Source organism: Adiantum capillus-veneris, chromosome 7, assembly GCF_014529385.1.
Source record: "Adiantum capillus-veneris isolate H3 chromosome 7, ASM1452938v2, whole genome shotgun sequence".
Classification (NCBI taxonomy): domain Eukaryota; kingdom Viridiplantae; phylum Streptophyta; class Polypodiopsida; order Polypodiales; family Pteridaceae; genus Adiantum; species Adiantum capillus-veneris.
Genome location: NC_140937.1, coordinates 18,097,256 through 18,115,540, shown reverse-complemented (window position 1 = coordinate 18,115,540; position 18,285 = coordinate 18,097,256). Strand labels below are relative to the sequence as shown.

Sequence of the window (18,285 nt, the reverse complement as noted above, 5' to 3'; positions counted from 1 at the left end):
TTTTAGCCTTTCTTTTATCATCACAACAAACTTGCGACGGAAACATACCTGCTAAACACAAACTATCACATTAGGACATTCATGAGTGATTGAGGAGTGCATGCCAGGAGCAAATCTAGAAACCACATTGGAATCTGCTAGAATAGTTGTAAACGTGTGCTCTTCACAAGGGAATCACATGCATACTGCCAGGATCAAACAAGATCACAATGCGCTGACCATTCACCTGCTGACCATAACACTTCATGAGACTCATCTAGATGATCATGAGAAACTTGGGACGCACTACTTGGCTCATTTTATGAGCCTAATAAAAGATGTGGGTTCTTCGTTAGGACCACCTCTTTTCATGTGACCTTTAGTGTGACACTTAAAACATCTTTCTTCTTTTCCATACTCCATTCCTTCTTCAAGACTTAACCAACCGCCTACTATTTCTTCCGCAGATTTTTCATCAGGTGTCACCTTAGGGGTTTCCTGAGTTTTAGCCTTTCTTTTATCATCACTGATGAAGAGTTATGTGCTCTAGGTGTAGTGGAAGATTGAAAAGAAGAAGTACTATGGTTCTTACCATTGTTCTTACCATTTTGCTGATTTTGTTGGTTGTAAGGGTTCAAAGAAGTACTTGAAGATGACTCGTTGTCTTAGGCTTACCTTTGTTGTGCTTCATTTCTTGTGCTAGAGCAATTCTCACGGCGTCATTGTAGTCCTTAGGACTGAAAATTTGCACATTGTATTTGATGTACTCGTCCAAACCAAAGAGGAAAGCCTCCTTGCGATTCACATCCAACTTACGCAATTGCACACCAATCTGCAAAATACAGTTAGAAAAAGAAATAACGGGAGCCCCAATAGGCCTCTCCAATCCTCTTTCAATCAATCAAGGTAATGCGGTGACATAAAATGTTAGGTGCAGCGGAATGATTGTTTGCGCTTTGCTCAAGATGAGTGCTCCGAACTGTGCTCAAGGTTCCTTTTGTTCTTATGGAAGGTAGAGCCTTCCGTTCTTAATGAGAGAATGCTATGATCACAAACAAAGTGAATGGACACTGTGCGTGCAAGTGTATGAGATTGAGAGATAGAGAAGAGAATACGATACCAGAGACGTTGTAAAACCCTCCTCCAAAGGCCCCACTCTCGTCGACGAGAGTGGTCTATTTATGATTGCACAAAGTGGTACAATGACGATGCAAAATGTACTGATGCAACCTGGGACTATGTCGGTGACGACGACAGTGATGACGACAACGACTTTAGGGCTGAAATCTGTGGTCTTCTAACTGCTGAATTTCAGGACTGTTTCGGTGGCTGAAAATGACTGTCTTGGCTGCATTTTTGAGGGTTGCAAAATGGAGATCTTCTGCAACCAACTAGGGCTGAATCTGCTGCTGTCCAATAGGGCTGAAAACGCTGACCATCTGATGCGGCAATGGCTGAAAACCAAAAACGCTGATCTGGCTGCTGAGCGTTAGTAAAAACGCTAGGCTGTTCTGGGTCTGCTGTTGGCGATCATGGCTGAAAACGCCAGGGGATCTGGTATTGCTGATGGTATGCAAAAACGCTATGCAATCCGGTGATGATGGCGATGATGCAACTGAAAAACGTTGGGGCTGATGTGTGGCGAGGATGGGGGAACCAAAAATGCCAAGGAGACTGTTGGGGTTCTGCTGAGAAGGTGTCTATTGAGCATGTGCTCCTACTGCCTCTTCTGCCAGAAAGTGCTAACTTGGGTTTGCTTATATATTAACTTAGCAAAATTGCCCTACCTACTTTTGTTGGAAAGTCACTTAAGATTAATAAGTGAAAAATACCAAAAATAGGGAAAATAAGCTAAATGCACTGGAAAATTCCCCTGACTCAATCTGATGGATTCTTATGGGAATTTTGATGATCATGCTATGTGCAACCAGAGGATATGCATCTACACTCAGTGACTGGGCATGCACGGTCTACGAATAGACTCACAAAAGTGCCAGATCACTTCTAAATCTAGACTGATTGGACTGACTGAACCCTGGTCATGCTGTAGCTTGTCCACGGACACATAGGGTTGGATGTGTCACGTGACATCAAGATGCTGACTAAAATACAGGAAACGATCACGAATGAAACATTCGAACAATGCGTGCATATCAATCATGCGAACACATAATACTCCCTGTAAGGGTTCTTTGGACCTAGGCTCGAGAGCCAAGATCGATCCTTCGTGATTGATCGAATCTGCAACCAGGTTAGCTTCGCTAGAAAGAGCATCCACTAACACATCATCCTGGTGAACAATCACATCTTCTTCATGCAACTCATCATGCTTGTGAGAAATAACATCTTAATCATGCAAATCTTTGTCATCCAAACCATCATGTAAATCATTATCATTCAAATCATCATGCTTCTCATAATCATGCAAATTCTGTGTGTCATGCTGTAGAGAAAAAGAGACTGAGAGAGTCTCCTTCTCCTGAATCTTTCAATCTTGTCCTACATATTAGCAATGAGAGATGGAGAATGAACAATGTCCTCTCCATGAATGACAATAGGAGAATCACTTTTGGCATTGAGAGTGAGAGTGTTAGCCTCAAAATCAATGAGAGGGTTATTATCACGAAACCATCGAATGCCCAAAATCATATCACATCCTGAGAGAGGAGAAACAACAAATCGTCTAGTGAAGGCAGCTTGTTGAATTCCAAAAAACACATCAAGGCACTCCTCCGTGAGGAGAGCGTCCATACCGGAAACAAAGCCAGAGACCTCGATAGGAGATCTCGGACTAACTTCGAGTCAGGCTCTCTCAACAAGAGAGAGACTGATCACATCATGCATACTACCTGGGTCAAACAATATGACAAAACGCTGCCCAGACGTACGACCATAACATTTAATGAGAGAATCATCAATGGGAGGGTCAAGAGAAATGTGGGGCATACTCGTCTTATCATTCATTACATTGACAGAGGAAGTGGGTTTTGTGGATTCTTTAGATTCATTCGATTCAAGCTTAGGACATGTTCTTTTTATGTGACCCTTAATGTGACAATGAAAACAACGACCTTCCTTAGAATAAGTGCTTTGTTCTTCCAACGTGATGTATCCTCCTACAATTCCTTGTGCTACCTTTTCATCTGGAGTACGCTTAGGTTTAGTAATTGTGTTAGCTTTACCCTTAGATTCATTGGAAGGATTCTTTTCTAAACACTGTTGGAAGATTAGTTAGAAGAGTTACCATTCTTACCGTTCTTATCGTTCTGAGGGTTCTAAGAAGTCTGCGAGGTACTAGTGGAAGTCTTGTTCTCCTTGGGCTTTCCATTGTTGTGCTTCATCTCCTGTGCGAGAGCAATCGCTACCGCCTTGTTGAAATCGATTGGGTCGAAGACTTCGACATCAAACTTGATATAGTCGTCTAATCCAAAAAGGAATGCCACTTTGCGTTCATCATCCGACTTGCATAATTGAGTACCTAGCTGCAAAACACAATTAGAAAAAGACATAACCGGCATACCATTTTGCTTGAGAGCGCGCCAATCGTCCTTCAATCGTGCGAGGTACTGAGGTGGCATAAACCGCGCCTTGAGCTTGTCTTGGAAATCAGCCCAATTGAAGGAAAGGGACGTGAATTCGTCAGCTTCCTCTAGGTGCGCAGCTAACTGTGCCTCTTGCCATGCGTGGTACCCACCGGCAAGGTACATAGCTGCCGTCAAAACTTTGCTATTTCCTGTCTTCTTAGTTGTCGCAAAATAAGCATTAAATTGATGCAACCAAGAATGAATAACCGTAGCATCCATCTTACCATCATACTTACTGAAAGTCAACTTCTCTGTGACTGGATGGTTGGAATCCGCATCGTAGCTTGCACCACTTGAGGAACTCCCACGATCTTTGGGTGGTTCGGTCTTCAAGGCTATCACTTGTCAAAGCAATTCTTGAGTGCGTAGCTCTCTTTGAGCTGCACGCTCGGCCTCCCTTTCTGCTTTTCGTTCATTTCTTTCATCGCGCTCGCGTTTGAAATCAAGGCGATTGGTTTCTTGTTGTGCCAACGCAACTCGATTCGCTTCTTGTTATTGTATTGCATTTCTTTCATTTCGTTCCAAAGTGAGGCGAGTCGCTTCTTGTTGTGCCAGCATCATGTCCATCATTGACTTGACCATCATCTCCATAGGAGTTAGTACAACTCGTAGCGTAGATGGCGAAGGGGGAGGGTTGGAAAAATCTCCTGGTGGGGTGAATCCTTCGTCGCCTCTCTCATGCTCATCACCTGTATGCAAAGTATCCATTCCGCTTCGGGTGACGAACATGCACTATGATCTTTGGTGCTTAAGTTCGCGAGGAACTTGGGTTTTTGAGGGTCTTGGGTTCTTGGGTTCTTGAGGATCTTGAGGTTCTTGAGGTCTTCTTTCACTTGCAAATCGCATTTGAGAAGGATCTTCTCTTCACCCGAGTTCTACTCTTTTCCGCGGGCACACCCCTTGGCGGCCTTGCGCTCACACCAACATTGCTTTTTCCCACCTCACATCGATTGGCCGGCCGCTAAGTGCACGGTCCGCTCTCAATGAGTGAAAAGAGACACAAGGGGAGACTAGACAAGCCCTTCTTTCTTGGGATTCCTGTCACTCTTCAACAAAACACGACTAGGAATCGACACGCCCAAGCGAACTTGGATTCGTGCGACCTCAACAAGCAAAAAAAAATCTTGTTGTTCTTTCCTTGAGTGATACAGAACACTGCCAAAGCTCTGATACCAATGTTAGGTGCAGCGGAATGATTGTTTGCGCTTTGCTCAAGATGAGTGCTCCGAACTGTGCTCAAGGTTCCTTTTGTTCTTATGGAAGGTAGAGCCTTCCGTTCCTAATGAGAGAATGCTATGATCACAAACAAAGTGAATGGACACTGTGCGTGCAAGTGTATGAGACTGAGAGATAGAGAAGAGAATACGATACCAGAGACGTAAAACCCTCCTCCGAAGGCCCCACTCTCGTCGGCGAGAGTAGTCTACTTATGATTGCACAAAGTGGTACAATGACGATGCAAAATGTACTGATGCAACCTGGGACTATGTCGGTGACGACGACGGTGATGACGACGACGACTTTAGGCTGAAATCTGTTGTCTACTAACTGCTGAATTTCAGGACTGTTTCGGTGGCTGAAAATGACTGTCTTGGCTGCGTTTTTGAGGGCTGAAAATGGAGATCTTCTGCAACCAACTAGGGCTGAATCTGCTGCTGTCCAATAGGGCTGAAAACGCTGACCATCTGATGCGGCAATGGCTGAAAACCAAAAACGCTGATCTGGCTGCTGAGCGTTAGTAAAAACGCTAGGCTGTTCTGAGTCTCCTGCTGGCGATCATGGCTGAAAACGCCAGGGGATCTGGTATTGCTGATGGTATGCGAAAACGCTATGCAATCCAGTGATGATGGCGATGATGCAACTCAAAAACGTTGGGGCTGATGTGTGGCAAGGATGGGGGAACCAAAAACGCCAAGGGTACTGTTGGGGTTCTGCTGAGAAGGTGTCTGTTGAGCATGTTCTCCTGCTGCCTATTCTGCCAGAAAGTGCTAACTTGGGTTTGCTTATATATTAACCTAGCAAAATTGCCCTACCTACTTTTTTGGAAAGTCACTTAAAAATAATAAGTAAAAAATACCAAAAATAGGGAAAATAGGCTAAATGCACTGGAAAATTCCCCTGACTGAATCTGATGGATTTTGATGGGAATTCTGATAATCATGCTGTGTGCAACCAGAGGATATGCATCTACACTAAGTGACTGGGCATGCACGGTCTACCAATAGACTCACAAAAAGTGCCAGATCACTTCTAAATCTAAACTGACTGGATTGACTGAACCCTGGTCATGTTGTAGCTTGTCCACGGACACATAGGGTTGGATGTGTCACGTAACATAAAACAAGCCTTGAGCTTGTCTGGAAGTTAACCCAACTGTAAGACAATGGTTCGCCAGCCACCACATGCGTAAGAAGCCCAACCAACTGTGCCTCTTGCCAGGCTTGATACCAATTAATGGCATCACCCGACAGATACCTCGCAACAATCAGAAAAAAAATTGTTACTGCTTTTCTTGGTAATAGCAAGCGTTAAATTGATGGAACCAAGAGTAAATCAAAGTTGCATCCATCTTACCATAGTACAACAAAAAGTCAACTTTTTAGTAACTCGATTGTTGGAGTCGTCGTCTCTACATGGTCTACGTGATGACTTGCCAGCCCCCCTAAGTGGACAGCTCTTTGAGGAGAGTACGTGCAAGACCAAGTCTTGCATGTGTTGGTCTTGCAACAGCGCCTCACGCTCTAGCTCCATAGTTGCCCTCTTTTCTTGAGCCACTATGCATTGAGCTTCGCATGCCTGCTGACGCTCTAGCTCCACAGCTACCCTCCTTCCGTCAGCAGCTACACATTGAGCTTCACATTCCCTTCCCATGGTAGCATCTCCTCCATCATGAACTAAACCAAAGCCTCTGTAGAATTTTGGTGCAATCCGTGGCGTAGATGGGAGCGGAGGAAGATCTGGAAATGGTCCTCTTGGTGTAGGGACTTCTTCTCCAATTCCACTCTCATCACCTTCATCCAAAGTATCCTTTTCAATTCGGGTGATGACCATGCACTAAGTACTGAGATACTTGGGTTCTTCAAGGTTACCTGTCACTCTTCAAAAACACAAATTAGAGAATTGACACGCCCAAGTGGTCTTGGGTTACATACAATCGCAAATAAAGCAAAAGAAAAAAAAATTGTGATTCTTTATGGCCCTTAAGACAAAGTGATGAAGACAAGAGCACGCCCAATGCGAGATGGACTAAAAGTGGGAGTGGCTATTAAGTCCAAGGCAGGGACACGAAACTTCTTTACTAAAAAATTTGAGAGAGGTTCTTTAGGTTCTTTTCTTGAGTGATGATATCGAGCACTACCAAAGAGCTGTAATATCAATGTAATGAGAAGCGGAAGTGATTGATGATGAATTCTCAAGATGAGTGCTCACTGCGTACTCAAGGTTCCTTTTACTAATAAGTGAGTTTCTTTTACTTCATTAAAGATGTGCAAAGACTAGAGAGAGAAGAGAATGATACAGCGAATGAAGGTACTATGACTGAAGAAGACTAACACCGGATGATCCCCCCCCTCTATCGCTAGAGAGGTATTTCTTTAGATTGCACAAATATCACAAACTGATGATGTGGCATCCCTAGCGGACAAAGACCAAAGACCAAACTTATAAGTTGATAAGTTGTTCCAACTTACAGGGTCCCGTCCGATAGGGCCCTAGGGACACTAGAATTAATAAAAGAAAAGCGCTAGCTGGGTGTACGGATATCCGCAAATCACGTCGATAGGCCGTACGGATTTCCGGATTCTACATTGGTGGTGTTGATATGGCAACATACGGATTTACGGATTTTTCCCTAGCTGAACTAAGCGCCAGCTTTTGGGAGCCAATGCTTTTGAGTTTGAAAGCTTTTCATGTTACTGCTTTTCCATGGCCAATGGCGTTTAAATAAGACCCCGAGCCACTTTCTGGCTGAGAAATGCTCACGAGCCTCCGAGCAGAGAGGACCCACGGGCAACTGTACTTTGCTCACGCATTGATATAAAAAGAAATACCGAAAGGGGCGCCACTCTTTGGGGCCAATCTCTCTGGGCACGGAACTATGCCAGGCCGTGTCAACTCAATTGAACTGTGATTTAAGTGTGAAGTATTTTTAAGTGATTCTCTCTCGATGTGTCGTGACCGATTCTCGACTTGGGGTGTCCAAGTCTGTTACAACAAATGCTGATACAATGGTCCTAGATGATGAGATGTTGACCGAATCTTGCGGTAGATGCTTGGATCTGTAACGCTAATGACTGAAATGTAAAAACGCTAGTGGAACTGATGGGATTTGCAACCAGCGACGAGGCTATGGCTGATCTACTATGGCTAACGTCTAGGATGGGCTGAAAACTAAAAACGTTCGCTGATTTGGGGTGTTAGAACTGAAACTTGATGTCGTTAGGCTGATCTGGTACTTGGCTCAAAACGTTGAAGGTGGTGATGTAAAAACGTTGGTTGGATCTGTTGGTTCATGGAAAACAACAAGTAACTTATGACCGGTTTTAGGGTTAGTGTTTCTTCGTCAAGGTCATAGACACATCGGTCCAATGCGTTCGTTTGGCCCACCCCAAACTCACTCTCCCTAGAAAGGTGGTCCATGTCAATCTCTTCGTCAAAGCCGGAATCCTTTGTGCCATGATTTGTTCTCTTTATGTGGTATTTACATCCAACTCATCTGCATGGTGTTAGGACATCTGAGGGACCTTCGAGTCTTAGAGTAACTTGACTGAGTTTTGTAGGAACCGGCCAAGAGACCTAAAACATAAGAATTCCCAACTTATGGAGTCTTGCCAAGTGGCCCAAAGGGTTAGGAATTAGTAATCCTAACCCTACCAACTTACGGAGCATTGGCCAAGGGGCCTTAAACCCAAAACTAAAAAGTCAAAGACTTAGACTCTAAAGCTGATTTCCGCGATTTGCATTGACTGCCACGTGGCACAATTGCACGAAATCTCACTTTTTGCGCTGACATGCTGTGGCAAACTGTACGGACTTTTCCGCGGATTGTGCTGACTGATGACGTGGCACTACTGTACAGATTTCCCCTTTTTGCGCTGGCAGCCAGGGATAGATTAAAGATTTTCACGTAGGCTTTTGGGTGCAGATGCTTTTGAGTACAAGTGCTTTTAGAACTGATGCTTTTGGGGCTCTGCTTTTGGGCATCCCTTGTAATTTTATAAGTATCCAGAGGGCCACTCCTTGAGAGCATCTAGACGCACAGTCCCGGAGAGAGTCGGACCCTCGGGAGTTGTACTTTGCGAACAATAATAATAAAGTAATACCAAAAGGGACTCAATCTTGGGGCCAATGTGTCTTGGCTCGGAGCTCCGTCAAGTCATCTCGTCTACTCTCTCTTTCCTTCACAGTTGAGTCTTTTGAAGTGCTAAAGTGTTGCGAAGTGTGAAGAGTGCAGTTAACTCTGTGTTTTCGTCCAATCCCTCACTAGAAGTGATTACAGTGGTATCAGAGCACAGCTTGCTCCCGCCCTCTGCAAATCAGAACACAATCCTGTTAATATGGACGGAGCACCGAGAGATCACATTGCCGAAGGAGGAAATCCACCAAGCCCATCCACTCAAGGACACCCTGACAAGACACATGCCCAATATGTGGTACAACAATTGGTACATTTAGAGGAACAACAAAAACAGAGACCGACAGATGACAAGATTGACTTGGAGGCTCTGTTGTAATGTGCAGCGGAAGTGAATGATGGTGTATGGCTCAAGATGAGTGATCGGTGGGTGCAGCTCAAGGTTCCTTTTACTGACGAGAAGGAAGAGCCTTCCTTGACTTAATGAGAGAATGTGCAAAGACCAAAACAAGAGAGTGGAATGCAAACTATGAGTGAGCGTGCAAAGGAGTGCTAGAGAGAGAGAGAGAGAAGAGACAACACCAAATAGGGTCCCAAAGCCCCCTCCAAGGGCCCCCCTCTCTAGGAATAGAGAGGTATTTGCTTTACAAATTTCACAAAGGTCTGGTACAATGCTTCTAGATGCTGTGGTACTTGACAACAATGATGTCGACGACGACGACGACGAAGACTGAGGGCTGAAAATGCAAACGCTAGGACTGAAGCTGGCTGAAATCTGAGCGCTGTCCTAGGGCAGAAATCCGCAATTGTGCCGGCGGCGACGACGGTGACAACGGTGACGACGAGGCTATGCAAATGACTGATGGGCTGAACTCTGAAATTGATGGCTGGAATCTGGAAACGCTGGCTGAACTCTAGTCGCTTGGATTATCCGGTGAGGGAACGGGTGCGGGACGGTGTGGTACCACAAGGCTAGGGCTGCTCTGCTAGCACAAATGCCAAGGACTGAAACGCTGATCTGAGTCTGCAGAACGCTGGTGCTTGCTGAAAACGCTGAGGCTTGCTGCTGACAAAACGCTCGAGGCCTGCTGCTTGCCGGGCACTGTGCTCTCTGCTTGTCTTCTACCTTCTTCATGCGCCCAAGGGCCTCCTTTTATAGTTGCCAGCAAGAGGGTTGAGCAGTCTCCACGATAGCCCCACGATTCAGTAATTGAAAAGTCACTTTAAAAAAATGACCCCTTTTAAGGGATGGTTCATATGCCCTGCAACTTGGGTTCATGTAATGGTAAAACATGCTCATGCTAGGTACTGAAAGTCATGCTAGTGATCATGGGTTGTTCAATCAGAGGGTATGCAACTACTCTAAGTGCCTGGACATGAACGGCCCGCGTACAAGCTCACAAGGTTGCCAGAACACTTCCTAGGCTTCCTAAACCCCAGAAATAGGAAGCATCTTGTCCACATGCACATAGGGTTAGATGTGCATGTGACACCTACATAGCTATTTGAGCACCTTGAATCCCCCTGCACCCTGTTATGCCACCCAAACCTTCTCAGATTTGCTGCTCTCTTCCGCCTGACCCTTCTCGAAATCAACAGATTACCTCTTCACGACAGAACTCTAAGAATTTTCAAGAATATGGCTTCAAGAAAACGACAAAATGACCGCATGTGGCACCCGAAGTACCACCACTGTTACCCTCCGCACCTCAGCCCTACGTCCCACCACCACCTTCTGCACCTACCTATTCATTAGATGGGCACCATCACCATTACTACTATTACTTAACACCTCAAGTTGCACATTCCGGTCCAAAACTCTTCAAGGATGGTGGCGGTACAGTTAAATTTTTCACCTTCTCAGGCGTCCCAGATTCCCACAATGCTCTCAAGTTCTTACAACAATTTGATGTCCTATTCAGTAACGGAATTTTATAGAAGAATCCAAGTTACTATGAGTCACCTCTTTTCTCAAAGATAGTGCTTTGACATGGTGGGCTGCCCTAACCAAGAAAAATGACATTCCGAAGACCTAGCATGTTTTTAAGCTCGCTTTCTACCGAAGCTTCCTTGACGAGACATTTGAAGAAGATGTAATTGCAACATGGTCTCGCCTCAGGATGTATCCCTCAAACACTCTCCCAACTTACTACCAAAGATTTTGGGACACCTATCTGCCAATTTCCACCTTTCTAGACATTACTTTTGCGGAACAGATTGAGAAGTACAATGTGGTGCACCTTTTCCACTGCGAGATTACTGTATAGAGAAAGTAGTGTCAAACATCTGACAACTAATGTCGCATGTAAGAGTGGGTTATCACATTATGAAGAAAGAACTAGTATTCACCAACATTACCACCCTTTCCCACACGAGGAACTCAAGTTCACGATCCTCTGCCCAAGATACCCCACAACTGTGAACTAGTACAGTTGCCAACTCATGTACTCGATAGCTAACTCCTGAACAGATGGCACAGTAATGATCGGGAGGAAGTTGTTATAAATGTGGCCTTCACAGCCATGTTGCCTGGAATTGCCCGGAAAACTCCAATAAATTTATAGATCCCTCCCGTATGAAAGCACAAAGAACAAGAAAACCCGACCCTCGGTTGGATTGATTTCCGATTTAATAGGTGTTCCAACAGTCGACACATCCAATGGACCATGCAAAGCTATTGGAAAGATTAAAGATCAAGATGCCCTTATTCTCTTTGATTCACGCTCTATGCAAAACTCTCTCTCCCCAGAATTAGTTGCAAGATTACATATTGAGGAATATATCAAGGGGACACAAATTGAAGCACAAATGGCTAAGGAAACTTACACGTCATCTACACCATTGATTAGATCACTTCGACTTCAAATTCAGACATTTACAGATCCAATTGACTTCTATATTATGGATTTGGGAGGATGTGATGTTCTACTAGGCATGCCTTGGTTCTACAAATATCATGTCCGATTTGACGCAAGAGAACGAACGATCCAATTGAAGAACAAGAACAAAGAGTTGGTGTTGGACTTCAGTATTCCAACTACTCAAGAACTGACGGCAAGCTAAGAATGCAATTCAAAGCAAAGAAATTTGGAAATTTTTATACAAATTTATGATGAATAAAGATTATGATTATGACTAAGTTTAAGACTTTGATCTTGGGTGTGTACACGCACCACAAGTAAGACCTAATGACTTTTTATAGGAATTAGTTAAGACTTTGATCTTGGGTGTGTGATCGACACCACAAGCGGGATCTAATGACCTTTAAAAAGCATTGGCTAAGAAACTAGCCATACGATCGATTTTCTAACGCACTCAAGGTATCTACAGCTAGCTTTTATGTGTGCACGACCATCATCGCACAAGAATGAATGACTCAATGATCAATTGTGAGATTTTAAGTTGCATGAATGTTAGAAGTGTGAACATTTTTTTTGTATCCTACAATCAAGGACGATTGCTTCGATTTTCGAAGGCGTATGTGACGGGTTTTAGGGTTAGGATTTCTGCGTCGAGGCTATAGACACATCGGTCTAATGCGTTCATTTGGCCCATCCCAGACTCACTCTCCCTAGGAAGGTGGTCCATGCCAATCTCTTGGTCAAAGCCGGAATCCTCTGTGCCATGATCTATTCTCTCTATGTGGTATTTGCATCTATAGTCATCTGCATGGTGTTAGGACATCTGAGTGACCTTCGGGTCTTGGACTAACTTGACTGAGTTTTTGCAAAAACCGGCCAAGAGGCTAAAACATAAAAGAACACAAAGAAACAAAAGAATTCCCAACTTAAAGAGCCTTGTCGAGTGGCCCATAGGGTTAGGGATTAGTAATCCTAACCCTGACAAATTATGGAGCATTGGCCGAGGGGCCTTAAACCCAAAGGTCAAAGACTTGGACTCTAAAGCTGATTTTCGCGATTTGCATTGATTGCCACATGGCATAGCTGTCCACCGATTATGCTAATTGATCACGTGGCACTACTGTACAGATTTTCGCTTTTTGCGTTGGCAGCCAGGGGTAGATTTTCACGTAGGCTTTTGGGTGCAGATGCTTTTGAGTACAAGTGCTCAAAGAGACGAGAGAAAAGAGACGACACCGCATGTCGGTCCCAACACCCTCAAGGGCCCCCTTGCTTTGTTGCCAGAGCAAGTACTTTCTTTATTACTTGCACAAATGCCGATACAATGGCTAAATGCTGACGTGGACTTGATGCATATGCTTGGTACTACTAGGATGTTGATGTACTGCTAGGATGCTAATGGAAACTTGGCGTAGATGCTTGGTACTTCGGGTACAGCGAGGCTACGGGCTAAATACATAAAATGCTAAGGGCTGAATGCTGAAAACGCTATGCTTGGTACTACTAGGATGTTGATGGCACTGGTAGGATGCTGATGGAAACCTGATGTAGATGCTTGGTACTTTGGTGCTTTGGTAGTGCTGGTGCTTGGTACTTTAGGTACGGCGAGGCTACGGGCTCAATACTGAAAACGCTAGGGCTGAATGCTGAAAACGCTAAGGACTGAATGTTGAATCTAATAACGGTCATGCTGGTGTTGAATCTAAAACTGGAAACATTGATGTTGGTGCTCAATCTGAAACTAGATACAACGTTGGTGGCTTGTGCTGAAACTGAAAACGTTGGCCGACCCATTAGTACCCAAGTTCTATAATCACTTTCGACGAGGGATTGGATGGAAACACAGAGATAACTGCAATCTACACACTTGGCAACACTTTAGCCCTTCAAAACACTTGAATAATTGTAAAAAAAAGGATGACACAACTTGGCGGAGTTCCGAGCCAAGACGCATTGGCCCCAAAGACTAGCGCCCCTTTCGGTATTTCTTTAATTTTTTTTTAGAGAGGACAAGAACTTTAAAACACACGCACACACCCTATGCACAACGGCCTCACAGGTAGGGAGAGAGGCATCCCATCACACGCGCACACCCGCATATGGGAACAGTCCCTAAGGACTTAGAACATGTCTTCAGGTTGCCAAGGGGGGATTGAATCCAAGACCTTAGGCACATAGGCTATGACTCTACCAACTGAGCTAGCACCCGTTTGCAAGGTACAACTCTTGAGGGTTGGACTCTCTCCGAGACTGCGTCCAGATGCTCCCAAGGAGTGGCCCACTCGGCAATTATAAACTTACAAGGGATGCCCAAAAGCAAAGCCCCAAAAGCATCAATTGTGACGTGCGCACTACACTTGTGCCACGTGGACAAGCTTCTATTGCAATCTAGCGTCTGTGAGCCTCTAGCAAGACGTGCATGCCCAGGCAGGTCATAGTCATAGGTGCATACTCTCTCTTGCACAGTACACCCAGTCCAGCATGTAGGCATGTGAGCGTGTGAACAACCTCTTAGATTACTTTAATAAGTGACTTTTGGCTTATTATTGAGATCGTGGGTTGGAGAAAAAGCCTACTCGACCCAACCTTATGGTACTATATATGTAGCATGGGGAGCGCTTGGAAGAGGCAGGAGAAGTAGACCAGCAGCACCGCAGGACCAGTACCCGTTGATCGGCACCAGCATTTTCAGCCCTTCTCTCCATCACCAACATTTCCACCCATTCGAATAGCCAACTTTTCCAGTTTCAGCACAAGCACCAGCATCTTCGTTTTCAGATTCAGATTCAGCACCAGCATCAGTGTATCCAGCTTTAGATTCAACACCAGCATCGATATTTCCACTTTCAGATTCAACGCCAGCATCAACGTTATCAGATTCAGCATTCACCCTTAGCGTTTTCAGTATTTAGCCCGTAGCCTCACCGTACCCGAAGTACCAAGCAGTAGTAGTACCAAAGCACCGAAGTACCAAGCATCTACATCAAGTACCCATCAACATCCTAGCAATAACAAGCATTTGCATGAAGTCCACGTAAGTATTCTAGCATTTAGCCATTGTATCAGCATTTGTGCAAGTAATAAAGAAAGCACTTGCTCTGGCAACAGAGCTTTGAGGGTGATTGGGACCCGACATGCGGTGTTGTCTCTTTTCTCTCTCTCTTTACGTCTCTCTCGTTCATTGTGTTCAGTTCAATCATCTCTTCTCAAGTGAAGTGAAGTAACCTTGTGTTTATGCAGAATACTAGATCCGAGCTAAATCCTTAAAACACTTCCGTTGCGCCTGACATTGGTATCAGAGTTCTATGCGTGCTTCGGTTTCGCGAACTCAAGGGAAGAACCAAGAACCCAAGCAGAACCAAGAACCCAAAGAACCTCTCTCAATTTTTTTTTTCAAAGAATCGTCGTGTCCCGATCCCGTTAATAGCCCCTCCCACCCTTAATCCATCGCACATCGGGCGCGTTGTGTCTTTGAACGAATATCAACATCGGATACACGAAAATCCACATCTTGAGTACCAAGATCTACTTGGCTCCTATGCGGATATGAAAGGAGTTGGAGACAGGATCCCTAACCCATACCCTCTCTTGCAGAGTACACCCAGTCCAGCATGTAGGCATGTGAGCGTGTGAACCATCTCTTAGATCACTTTAATAATAAGTGACTTTTGGCTTATTATTGAGATCGTGGGTTGGAGAAAAAGCATGCTCGACCCAACCTTATGGTACTATATTGCACCATGGGGAGCGCTTGGAAGAGACAAGAGAAGTAGACCTGCAGCATCGCAAGACCAGTACCCGCAGATTAGTACCAGCATTTTCAGCCCGTCTCTCCATCGCCATCATTTCCACCCATTGGCTGCCCATAGAATACTGACAAATACTAACTTCTTGCCTAATGGGTGACCATAGGGGTGGCATATATAGGGAATTAGTGCTTGGTCGAGCAAACTGATTTGACATCCCAACATGTCACTTATAAATATGTTGATAAACTCACTTATAAGAGGTGATTCATATGCACATAATTTCCTAGGCTTGGTACTAATGCAACTGTATGGGAACACTCCCCGATGCCTACACCTAGCAGACATTGGTTGTGCTTATGTGCAATCAACGGATATGCAAGTAATCTAAGTGTCTGGACATGCATGTCCTACGTACAGGCTCACAAGGGTGCCAGAACACTTCTTAGGCCGTCCTAAACCCTAGACATAGGAGTACAACTTGTCCACATGCTCATAGGGTTAGATGTGCACGTGACACTTTTCAATTCAGTGTTCAATCTTTTTCAGTTTTTGTTCATGTGTTGCTATTGATTCTCACTTGGGTGTCCAAGTAGGTTGCACTCGAAGCCCTATCTATAGAGGGGTCATAGGTGTAGGTAGGGCAAACACCCTACAAAAATATATAAGGGCGCCCAAAAAGTAAATGGCCAAATATGGCATAAACTAGGCAGTCGGCCCAAAAGTGGATAGCCAACCAAAGAATTAGCCTCAATGGTATGTAGCGGGTGGCCTATCCAAGAGACACACTAGCCATACAAGTATGCCCTAGATCAAGGTGAAGGGCAAGATTGTTGAATACTCTAGCAAATGGGACATTGATAGTGACAGTTCAAGGCCACCGATTTGATCAATAAAGAACTACCCAACCAGGCACTGATAGTGGCAATTCAAGGTCACCAATTTTTTTTGTCCAAGAGCATCCACTTCACCATCTTCTTCTTCATCTACCATCATGTGTTATTCCAAATTCCAATGCGAAGTAGTTCAGTTATCAAGTTTTTAACTGATTCAAATGCTGCAATTGCGGGCAGTGTTCTGTGGTTCGTAGTGCATTGCCTTTATCAAACATGCATGCTTCCAGGCAGTCAACGGGTTGGGGTCCTTTGTTATGAAGTCTGCTCCTCATTTTATGATCAAGGTTTTCTTATTGATTGAGCGCGCCCTCCCTAGGAGCAAAAGGAGTGAAGGGGAGAACCTGCTGAGAGATGTCATTGGCCGTGCGGGGCTGGAGGCGCACAACAAGGTATGGCGGCGAGCGACGGATGACAGTGCAGTCAGCTCCGTATACTGCAATCGCAGCCTCCACCTCCTCTTCCGTTTCCTCTTCCGCCATTTTTCGATAGTGGACTCTACACGACTTCGGCGACTAGATCTATCATCGTGGGTTCCGTTCGGGGTGGGTGAGCAATGGCCACAACAAGCATGCGCCTGGCCACCGCCAAAGGCTCTTTTCCCCCTATCTGATCGCACAAGCCACCACGTGGCAGATTTTCACGCTAGCAAAAAGCTCAACTAGAGTGCAACATTAGCTGCATTCGCATTGAATTGAGATCAAACAAAATATTGGAAACTGAGAGAGAGAGAGAGAGAGAGAGAGAGATTTTTCATGAAAGCATGTTAGATTTTTTTACCTGAGAGTGTTTAGGATACCAATCGTCGTGGTTCACAGGTGTACCTCCGCGTAAATTGGATACCGATCGTAGTGCTTCAGAGGGGTACCTCACCAAAAACCACAAGGAGTGTTAGAGTTTTGTCAAGCTCAATGTTGATGATGATACAAGATGTGAATGTTATTAATTGCAATGGTTTTCTTTTTATAGAGTAGCCACGTGGGTCAAAACCTGCAGGGTCTGCAGCGAAAGGAACAAGGCATGTGTATGTGTGCGCATCTCTTGAGGAGGTTGTATGCTTTGGGTAATTAGCGAGGCTTCTGTCCACCAACAGCACTGCCAAGAGCCTTCTCGCTACTGCTGCCCTGCTCTTGTGCTCAATTCCCAAGCCGCTGCACGTCCGACTCCTGAGTCTGTGTGTATGTGTGTATACACTACACACACCTCGTGGTTATGCTTCAATTCAAAGCTCGCTTTGTTGCCGATTTTTCCTCTGCTCGTCTAAGCTCGATTGCCTCCAAGGGCTGCTGCCCGACTTTCTCTCCTGGCTCGTTTTCACCTGCTCATGAAATGCAGCCAGCAATGGCTCAAAGAGCTTTCAAAATGCACATTTTCTTGATGCTCACGAGCATCTTAACTTGCTAAGCTGCACCCGATTGCTCTCCAAGCCTCCAAATTTGCTTTGTCAAAACCTGCAGGGTCTGCAGCGAAAGGAACAAGGCATGTGTGTGTGTGCGCGCGTCTCTTGAGGAGGTTGTATGCTTTGGGTAATTAGCGAGGCTTCTGTCCACCAACATCACTGCCAAGAGCCTTCTCGCTGCTGCCTTGCTCTTGTGCTCAATTCCCAAGCCGTTGCACGTCCGACTCCTAAGTCTGTGTGTATGTGTGTATACACTACACACACCTCGTGGTTATGCTTCAATTCAAAGCTCGCATGTATGCCAAATACTTAAGATGACTCAGAAAAGTGCTTGACGAGCTTCATGTTCACCAAGCAACAACCTTTGACTAAAAATATCATCATGGATTCCTTGCATCTTGGGTAATGCCGCATGATTTTTAGATGCTAGTGTACGTAAGTGATTGCATCTGGAGAGATGCCATCTCTTT

The 18,285-nt window shown here is 44.9% G+C and overlaps 1 protein-coding gene across 2 annotated transcripts in view; it reads right to left on the bottom strand.

The window, feature by feature from the left end:
* LOC147453507 (RWD domain-containing protein) overlaps nucleotides 1-16,986 on the bottom strand; it is a 127,826-nt gene extending 110,840 nt beyond the window's left edge. Inside the window, exon 1 of one of the 2 annotated variants that reach the window (XM_086515690.1) lies at nucleotides 16,761-16,986. In XM_086515690.1, the coding sequence (XP_086371816.1) occupies nucleotides 16,761-16,898 (138 nt within the window). In that variant the 5' untranslated portion in view covers nucleotides 16,899-16,986. The remainder of the gene's footprint in view (nucleotides 1-16,760) is intronic. The other variant, XM_086515688.1, reaches the window with a different exon arrangement.
* Nucleotides 16,987-18,285: the final 1,299 nt, after the last annotated feature.